Here is a 9,875-nt window from a genome sequence, read left to right as displayed (position 1 = left end):
CCCCGAAAACCTCCCCATAGGCCGTTCAGGAGAGTCTGGTGTAAACACTGTGTGAGGCTTTGTTCCAAAACCCCCAAATTTGAATGGGATTCACACAATTTCCAAAAACCAAATATTTTTTCAATACATACCTTGCTGTAGCTCTCAAAGAGTGACTAAAAATCGATCTATCAATGTCCTGGGACCGAAGCGTTTGGAAACTGAGGCAGAGGGTTCATGAAAGGAGTTTGGTTAAACGACCCACAGAATGAAGTAAGAAAGGGGGCTGGGAGGATTGTTTCTCCTCTAGCATTAATATTTATACCTGTTCTCAAGTTTGGGAGTATTTCCAGGGCTGGGAAATATTCCTATTCATGCATTCAGTTCCATTTGGCTCAAAACCAAGGTATGAATAAAGGTGCATAAATCCATACTGGGTTTTGTGTCTATGTTGTTATATTTCTGTATGCTTCTAAACTATATAAGTAAGGCCATTCAAGGATAGCTGAGACTTCATTTTCTCTGCTAAATTTGTTGTACTGCATTAAAACCTCTTTCTCTGCTTGTAACCAATAGAGAACTAAACCCAAAGGAGGACAAAATGGTTCTAGATGTATGAAAGCACAAGCAACAGGGTTGCACAAGACTAGAGACAAGTTCATATTGCTTTAGAATTTACCTGGACACTGTGTGCTTTTCAGGAGAAAGCTAAGAAATATGTAAAGCCTTTTTTTTTTTCCTCCTCCCCTTCCCTTCTGCACTAAGTCAGCATTTCTGTTCTTCCTGAGGCTGCTGTGGCACAGGAGGCACTCCCAGAGCAAGAGTCTGTATGTCCTACTAAAACCAGATAATGCCTTGACCACCTTAGACAACGAAAATCTGTGATCAAAAGGGACTAGTTCAGAGCTTCCACTTTCATTTATTCAAATGAAGAGAATGTTGTAGTATCCTAATTTTCTGGAATTTCACTTATTTGAAATTATACAGGAAAAACAGTGATAAAATCCAAGTCCTTGCTTTTGCTATTTAATTATATTCTCTTTGAATGCAGTTTCCTTTTCCTGATCAAAAGGCCACTCCGTATGTAAGAGAAAGCTTAAAAGAGATCAAAGATCAGTCAGAAATCCAAGGCACGAATAGAATGGCAGAGTTCTCATCCCAGCTGATGAACAGTGTTAAGTACAAAGACTTGGAGAGGCTGGTTCAGAGGTGTTGATCAGTGTTTCAGATCAGGGTTTCAAATCACTTCAAGTTGCCAGCAGAAGGATACTGGCATGACAAAATCTAAAACCATGTGAAAGTCACCGTGCTGTCAGCTATCATTACTGAATAACTTAGTCCAGTAACTTGGTTCTTTTTCACCAGATCTGCATAGATTTATGATTGCAGCTTGTGGATGGAAACTGTGAGAATACTTGGAGTCAAATTAATCCTTAATGGAAATGTCTTGAAATGAACAGGCTTGTGTCATTGGTGGAAATGAGGACGTAACACCATCATGGAAGAATATGATCTTTCATTTTAGTTTGTTTTTCACCATGTGGAGATGGAATCTTTTAGCTGTGATTGAAGTTTTGCTATGATTTGGTTTTGGCTGTATCTTAAATGTATGAAAGTTTAGTTAAGAATGAAAATCAAATGAAGTTTTCAGTTTACTAGGTACATACTGCAGCCACGTGTGGTCGATGTTTGCAGTGTACTAGCTGTCACAGGCCACTAAGTCATTGATTTGAGCAAAGAAGATAGAATTATTTTTGTGGAAACTGGATTTTTAAATTTAATATGGAAGGCATGTGACCTGCCCAGCTATCACAGGAATCTGTGACCCCTTCTCTTCTCCCTGTGCCACAGGAACTCCTTGTTTCAGTTGTTGTCCTTCAAGGAAATGGTAAGCCAATTCATTGCCGTCTTAAGAACCGCAGACTCATTTTGGCACAATTGCGCGAAAGATGATTATGGATTACTGACCTGTAGTTGCTGTGGATAGCTGTGAAAGGAATGATTGATTATCTGTTGCATTAGCAGCAGGAGAGAGACTGCAGGTCACACTTTAGCTAAGTGGTACAATTTATCTCTCAAAAAAAAGAAAAGCCAGATATGCACAGGTTTTTACCTCTCTTTAAATAAGTGTTAGCCAAAGAGTACATTTGAAAATATGAGATATCGATTGTCATACAGGCAGAAGCTGATGATGTTCCCTACTATAATGTTTATACGCTATGCTTTTGAATTATGTCATTTATTTCTGTAACAGAGATGTGATCATAGCTTGATTCAGAAGGAATCAGCCCAGCAGTTTGTCATTGTGTCTTTAGGACTCCTTGCCAGTAGCAAACTAGCTATCAAAGAGAAGTTGTGGTACTCCTAAATAAAACATTTTACATTTGAGAAGTTCAAAGCCACTTTTTCAAATTTCATGCAGGGTTCTGTTCCTCACCATCTCCCCGAGCAAATGGTTTCAGCATCAGCACTAAATGTGTGTTACTAATGCATGTCCTACTTATCTGCGATGTAAAAGAAGAGATCTATTGTTTTAAAATATCCTTTTTTCCCCCATAGGCTGTTACTTTCACCCCTTCTTTCCTAAAATCCTCTGTGTACTTGCTACTGGCAGATTTTATGTTTAAAGTGAGTAGCTAATACTTGAAAAGAAAGGATGAAATAAAATAGACTTACAGTTCAGCAGAGGAGCTGTGCAGATAGGAGGAGAGTGCTGGACACGCATTCTTAGCCAAGCATCCCTCGCTGGGAAGCAGCTGTAATTTAGTAGTCAGTCTCTGTGCAGCTTGCCTTCTGTCCTACCTTTGCTTTGACTGCACGCTATTGGGGTCATTTTGCAGTGCAGTTGACAGATTCCTTTCCTTATTTCTATATAAACTTTTAATTTCAATTCTAGACAAACCTCCCAATAGCAAAAGATGACTGGTGTTTCACTGATTATTCAGATTATTGAACTTTTGGGTCAACCATCTAAAAATCCAAAGGAATGTGTATTTGTTTCCTGAAAGAAAAACTTGTTATTACATTTTGTAGTCTAAAGGATTATTTGTTTTAATTAACAATGAAAAAAGTTTGTGTCTTCTTCACGCAGTAACTCATTAACTGCTCAAGTCTCCTTTGCAAGTTTGGATACAATGGGATGTTTCATGCGCTTGATCTGTGTGTTGATAACAGGGGTTTGCACGTAGATCAAAAGCACGATACAACCCTGCATTGTCAGAACTCCAGCAAATGCTTATTTGGAAGGCAACGCTTGGCTTCCCTCCAAAGGCTTAATTCTAACAATCAACTCAAAAGCAACCTACCACTTTTCCCACTGATATGTTCGTGTGGACAGACCTGCCTCTGACCTCTCCCGGTTTGTTTTGTTGCACTAAACACCTGAAATTTGCACAGCTAATACAACAGCCCTGTACTTTTTGACAAAAGTGCCTGTGGTTAACCTCTGCGGGCCGCATTCTGCGATGAAGTGAAGGGTGGTAGAAGTTAAACAATGGGTGTGACTACCACAAGATGAGTGTTAGTGGGAAAGCGGTGTAACATCCACTTAGCATTCCAGAGATGTGCAATCTAATTATGATTTAAATGCCAAAGATGGAAGTTGCAAGATGAGTAACTACAAGGACATGAAAGCCTCCCTTATCTTCCCTTCTGTCCCACTCAGAATAATTTTGCACACCCACAAAACTAATACAAGTAGTGTCACTTGACAAAATTACACCTGATACATGACTTGTACCATCACTTACTTTTCTGTCGGTATGGGATCTCTTTATACCAAAGAAAAAAATTCCAATCTCATTTACATTTTAAGTTGGAAGTAATTTTGCTCTTGGTGGAATATTCTCTATTTACACTCCCACTCAGATCTGAATCTGGCCCAGGCTTTGAATTTTGTCCTATTTGAGCTCATCCTTTCCTGTGACAGAGGGGGGTTCTCTATCTGTGAAGGGCTTCTCACACCTTCGTTTATGGATCTTTGCAGAAATGGTTTATGAGCAGGTCTCTAATGTTAGAAATTGTTGACTGAAATGAGCCACAGGAGCAGCTGGTTGCTCAGTATATATGAAAAGCTGCTTAATGCCTTCTGCATCATCTAACGTATGTGGGAAGGAGAGCACTAATGCAAAAGTGCAGCTCGTGCCTAGATGAGGGGCTGTATTGGTTCCAACACCAAGAAATTAAAGAAAAAATGAGTTCTATGTCAGGGAGGGGAAGCAACTAGTGGGGAAAAAATGTGTTGGTTCTACACTTTTAAACAACATCTTCATAAAGAGATTCTTGGTAAGTTTAAAATCCAAAAGTGACAGGTGCGATTACAGCTCTGAGCGAAGGGCATGCACTGCCCTAGGTTGTGGCCTTGCAAATCCTCCGGTGCATAGATCAGAATTTAAACTCGTACTTTAAACATTTTCTCCCCTGACATCCCTCTTGTTTTCTTTATGGATTACATGAAAATGTAAGCTGAAAGTTTCTAGTGCAGTGCTACCTTTTGTTAGCTGTCAGCAGGGAACAGAGAGTATTACCAGCTCCTCCAGAGGCAACACCTTCAAATAAAAGCAGAGGGGTGAGGCTAGGAGGGGCTCCAGGTGAGGACATGATTTGGGACTCAGCTTGTCTAGGTCAGCCCTTGTAACTGAACTGTTTATTTTCTGTACAAAATATGCACTTGTCGGAGGGAAGCAACAATTTTTCAGATCCATGTACCTGCGTAGCTTTGTGTATGACTAATTTTATTGTCTGAAATGGAGCTGCAGAGCAGATAAAGTGAAGCATTTATTCCAAAGTGTTGGATGAGCTGGGACTACCTAGCTCTTTTATTGTGGACATTTATTTCCTAAAAATACTATAAACATTTACTAGAAATACTTTCTGCTGGGTAGGAAGAATCATTTTTATATCTGGGGAAAAATATGTGATTGGTTAAACATTTTAAAACACAAATAGAAAAATAAAAATGTTCTCTCTTAGAACAAGAGAAAAAACTTCTTAAGATCCCTAACAGAGTTCATCAAGCAACAACACATCTGTAGATCATAGCAGCAGTTAAGACAAAAAAGGTTTTTGATTTTTTTTGCAAAAAGAACTATTGTCCAAATCCTGTCTTAAGGTTAGCCCCTGTAGCTACGACTTTGGTGAGGAAAAGACAGTGTGACTGAAGCTCCAGGAGGACTGTACTGAAATACTAGTGCCAAATCCTGTCTTAAGGTTAGCCCCTGTAACTACGACTTTGGTGAGGAAAAGACAGCGTGACTGAAGCCCCAGGAGGACTGTACTGAAATACTAGTAGAGGGCAGCTGCTGTGGTGGAGGCAGCCACTTGAGAGGACTTTGGTTCACAACTCTCTTCTATTCTCCACTATAACAGGTATTGCCACAGACCGCAAGGAGATGAGTGATAGCCACATTGCCAAACTTTCCACGGTACTTCGGTTGCATGCATTAAGAGCAGCTTTTCCTCTGTCCCTGAGGGAGAGTGCTCCCTGCACAGGGCAGCTCAGGCTGGCTGACCTGCCCTGCTCCCAGCTGTCCTCCGGAGGAGCTATTCCCAGCGCACAGGTCTGGTATCAGGGTAGATTCAGCCACAGTAACTAGACCTCCAGGCTGGCAGATCGATTCTGAGCCAGTCAGATGATGTCCTGTCCTTGACACTTGTTCCTCATTGCATCCATGGACTTTGCAGTGCTGCTGCATCTCCCTTTTGGACAGTAAGGTACCTTCCACAGTTGCCGTGTCCCTAAAGCAGAAGTAATTTTTTCTGCAAATCCAATCCATGTCAGAAGTGTTGTTATTCCAGTAGTGGACTTGTCTCAGGGATATTTGTGGTCTCGCATGAAATAGTGGCACCACTTACATGGTAAAATACTCATTTACAGAGAATAAGAATAGGATTTCATTCTTGATTTCTGACAAAGATTCTTCTCGCACCTGGAGGCTGATTCAGTGGGCTCAGCAGGTACGTAGTGCTCTGAAAATCAAGACATTCAGGACTTTCCTAAATCCACAGTTAGTCTGCTTCTCTTGCAGTGCTTAGATAAAATAGCTTTCATCACCTTTTAATCACATCAAATTTCAGCTGAATCATTACATTCAGAGGTCTCAGCCTCTGAAACCTGTGGTAGTTTTCAGCAGTATCGTGGTGGTTTTATCATGTATTTTATTCACAGATTACGAGATGCTTTGCAAAGATAGGGTCAGCATTGGTATGACAATTTCACAGGAAGGGGGACGCTCAGAGTTTCAGTGACTTGCCCAATGTCTGTTGCAAAATAGCAGTGAAACGCAACCCGGGCATTCTTGTACCAGGCTTGTGACTCAGCAAAGCGCTAAAGCAAGTGCTTAACTTTGAGCAAGAGCTGAAACTGTTTGAATGGAAACAGATTTAAGTATCAGTTTAAATACTTTGCTGGACCGGGTCTTCAGCTTTCAACAGCTAATTATTGTTTACAGCTATTTCAGTTTTTTTCATATAGCTCAGCATATCTTTAGGTGGTGGAAATATTTTTAACCTAATTCAGTTATGTGAAAAAGCGTACTGCTTGCTGGACTTTCAGCAGCCCAAATGTTCATGCATATGGTTGGGGTTTTGTGTTGGTTTTTCAGATGACACCAGTTACTCGACAAGAAGTTCTTGGCCTTTACCGCAAGATATTCCGAATAGCCAAAAAATGGCAATCAGCATCAGGACAGATAGAAGAAACTATTAAAGAGAAAGAGTACATAAAAAATGAAGCCAAAACATTATTCCGAAAAAACAAAAATGTGAGTGTCCTTACAGTTTCAAATTTCTGAATGCTTCACCTCTTGCTCTTTGCACTGTCTCAGTGATAAGAATATGAGTTGATTTCCCAACATTTCATTCACCTTAAATACTGGTGTATTCAGGTTATAGTTTAAATTTCAGCCCCTGCAATAATAATAAGAAAACTCACACCATTTCAGCTCTTCATTAACTACTGTAGAAGTCTAAAACGTCTAGAGCATTCACTAAAAAAATGCCAAGGAAAAAATTAAATTCCAAAGGTACTGCCTCTGTAATTGAAAGAGCTTTTGATCTTTTAGAAAGCTAGCTATGTTTATCACTACCCATGCAATAGTAAACAGAGGTCAGTAGCTTCTTATACTTCTTTTTTTCTTTTCAAAGCAACAATTATTGGAACTTCTCTTAAAAGAAGCACTTTAATTTTTTTCTTAAGGAAGACATTTCAAACCCCTTTTGAAAAGGGCGATACAGACTCCATGGCAATCAAAGATCCTTCTTGTAATTCAAGATCACAATACTCATTTATATCCCACTTTGGTCTGCGCCTAAATTGAGGTAATGCAAAATCAAAAATTGAATTTTAAGTCACAATTTACACCACATTTCTGACTTTAAAGGGAGTTTCTGCATAGGATGGTAACAGAATGTACACTGAGGAGTCTCTTCCCTTTTTTCTCTAGCTACCTTGCAGAATGACGTATGGGTGAGTGTGTTTTTTTCATGGATGTATTAGTAGTTTACATGTGTATTGTCTTTTTACAGAGAAAATACCATGTTTGGGTAAAAACCTCCTTCTATAGCCTCAGTCGTGACAGCCTCTGGGCCTTAACATACAGTGCCATCAAACTCAGAACTGTTGAATCAAGGCAAATACTAATGTTACCTTTTATGGATGTGAAAAGTACAATCATTGTATCCTTGGGATTGCCAAAAAAAACTAAAGAAGGTCACGTGGCTGTGCATCATTTATGCTTGAGCTTCCAATTGCTGATCGCTGTACTCGTACAAAACATTTGTTTGTATCATTGTAGGTAACGGATCCAAAGTTGATTAAGCAGTATATAGAAGAGTGTGAGGCAAGAATAGAAATTGGACTTCACTATAACATCCCCTACCCAAGACCTGTGAGTATAAATATAGTCACAAAGTCTTCAGCTATACCCACTTGGCTCTCACTGGACAATGAAACCATAAGTTCACCTCTCTGTCACCACACTGCATTTTTAGATAGGCTGCTATTTAAATGTTATGCTAAATCAGAGCCAGATAAGCCAAATGTAGATTGAAATGTTCTCCATCTACCTTATTTCACTGTAAGTTGGCTAATTTCTTCTCAAGTCAAAGCCCAAATGGAGTTGCATGAGCTAAACTCCCAAGGCCTGTGACTATTTAGACAGTCTTGACTGACCAATGAATCATACCATGTAGAAAAATATGGTAATGGAATAAAATCTGTTAATCTTTCCACATAATAAAAGAGAATGAGAGAATAAAAATACTTAATTACATCTGCCATAGATACAATAATTTTCATAGCCTACACTACTGGTAACTGTTCCCTCAGTCATAAATCAGGACTTATAAAACACCTGCCCATGTTGCTGCTTCTTTTCCCCTGTTCCTAGAGAAAAACATGTTCAAGATCACTGAAATGCTTGGAGTTGCAGCAGTGTCTTGTACTGCACCATTCAGTATAGTTTCCTCACTGCCCAGTCACTTCTGTCTGTAGTACTTTATGCTGCCTCCCATAGAGACTTCTCTGCTCCTGGTGATTAGTTTACATTTTCACATCTATAGTTTCCTTATCAAGGTAGCCATGGTCAAAATTAAATTGTATCTTCATCAGATGCTTGCCTAGAATATGGTCACTGTTAGCATCTGTTTCACATACAGCTGCTTCTTTTTCTCCAGCATACAGAGTAACAATGCACATCTGGCAAGCAACGCTCCTAGAAATGGGCTTAAAATGTATGCTCTGCAGTGGCTTCAAGATCCCAAAGGATCAGTCCTAGATCAGCTATCTCACACAAACAGGATGATCGTTACTTTTCAGATTCTAGAAATCTCTATTACTGCTTTAGTCAGTGCTTTTACTACTATTTGCACCTAAACAGCTGTCTTACAGGATGACAGCCTCAGCAACAAGAACATCTGACTGCAAACACCTACATTTTCCAGTCACTTAGGGGGGATATAGCTGCATGACTCCCACTAAGTCTTATGAAATATAAAGACTTTGTCAATCAAAGGAAGATCCTGTCACCTATTGCTCCTTCTGCTTATGGAGTCAATGACATTGATTGTGCATTTTAATATGGTATATATAATTATGACAGTAAGAAGGCAGTCTTTCATTACATACAGTTTGGAGTTATTTTGTGACTTGTTAGCTAGGTATGAATAAAGCACACAGTGCTTTAGGACATCTACTCAATATTTTTTAAGGTTTTCTAGGTCTTACTGTTCTGGAACATTGTCAGCAGGCTTATTTCAACAAGTATTTTATCATTACAGTCTGATATCAGGCTACAAAACAGGTTACTAAAGCCTAAAATGTATAGGATTTTAATAAACACAGTATTTAGGGCCACAGAGTTACACCACTAACCCCTCCTCAGAGAGCACTCCTCCGGGAAATCTAATAACCTGGTTTGAGATGGTACAGTCAGTTGCTCTTCCCAAAGTGTGAAGAAATTACTTAAAACTCAGTGAAACCTAGTCTGTATATACGCCTTTTTTTTTCTTGTAGCTTCTCAATTTGCACCTAACTGGTGGGATTTCCTTTTCCAGATCCATCTGCCTCCTATGGGTCTTGCCCATAAACAAGGCCGTACGTTGCGACACCAGGAAAAGTTAAGGAAGATTTCTAAGCCAATATACCTGAAATCCCATGATGAAGTTTCATAACCCGCCATTTAAGCTGTGATGTGTAATCACATTATTTAAGCTGTGGACTGCAATCCAGGTGATTTGGGTGCACAACTGTGAATGAAGCTGTTTTGGTCACTTCCTCACACATTTCCTGAAAATGGCCAAAAAGCCAATTGATACATTGCGTATAATGGATAAGGTTGGTCTGCTATTTATTACATTTGAAACACTGACTCATCAATAAAAGTAACACTTTTCAAGGA

The 9,875-nt window shown here is 39.5% G+C and overlaps 1 protein-coding gene across 1 annotated transcript; it reads left to right on the top strand.

Annotated features, from left to right (window-relative positions):
* The first annotated feature begins 1,144 nt into the window (after positions 1–1,144).
* LYRM1 (LYR motif containing 1) lies at positions 1,145–9,875 on the top strand. Its single transcript, XM_010077224.1, has 4 exons — positions 1,145–1,153; positions 6,582–6,740; positions 7,773–7,865; positions 9,532–9,875. The coding sequence occupies exons 1-4, from the start codon at positions 1,145–1,147 to the stop codon at positions 9,646–9,648; spliced, it is 378 nt and encodes a 125-aa protein (XP_010075526.1). The 3' UTR covers positions 9,649–9,875.

The sequence above is a fragment of the Pterocles gutturalis genome, unplaced genomic scaffold, assembly GCF_000699245.1.
Source record: "Pterocles gutturalis isolate BGI_N339 unplaced genomic scaffold, ASM69924v1 scaffold26398, whole genome shotgun sequence".
NCBI lineage: Eukaryota > Metazoa > Chordata > Aves > Pterocliformes > Pteroclidae > Pterocles > Pterocles gutturalis.
This window is presented reverse-complemented; position numbering and strand designations above follow the sequence as displayed.

Excerpts from the sequence above, each read along its gene's own strand:
- LYRM1 (XM_010077224.1), top strand. Across the intron at positions 6,741-7,772 it reads TATTCCGAAAAAACAAAAAT|GTAACGGATCCAAAGTTGAT; the intron begins GTGAGTGTCCTT and ends GTATCATTGTAG. Across the intron at positions 7,866-9,531 it reads ACATCCCCTACCCAAGACCT|ATCCATCTGCCTCCTATGGG; the intron begins GTGAGTATAAAT and ends TTCCTTTTCCAG.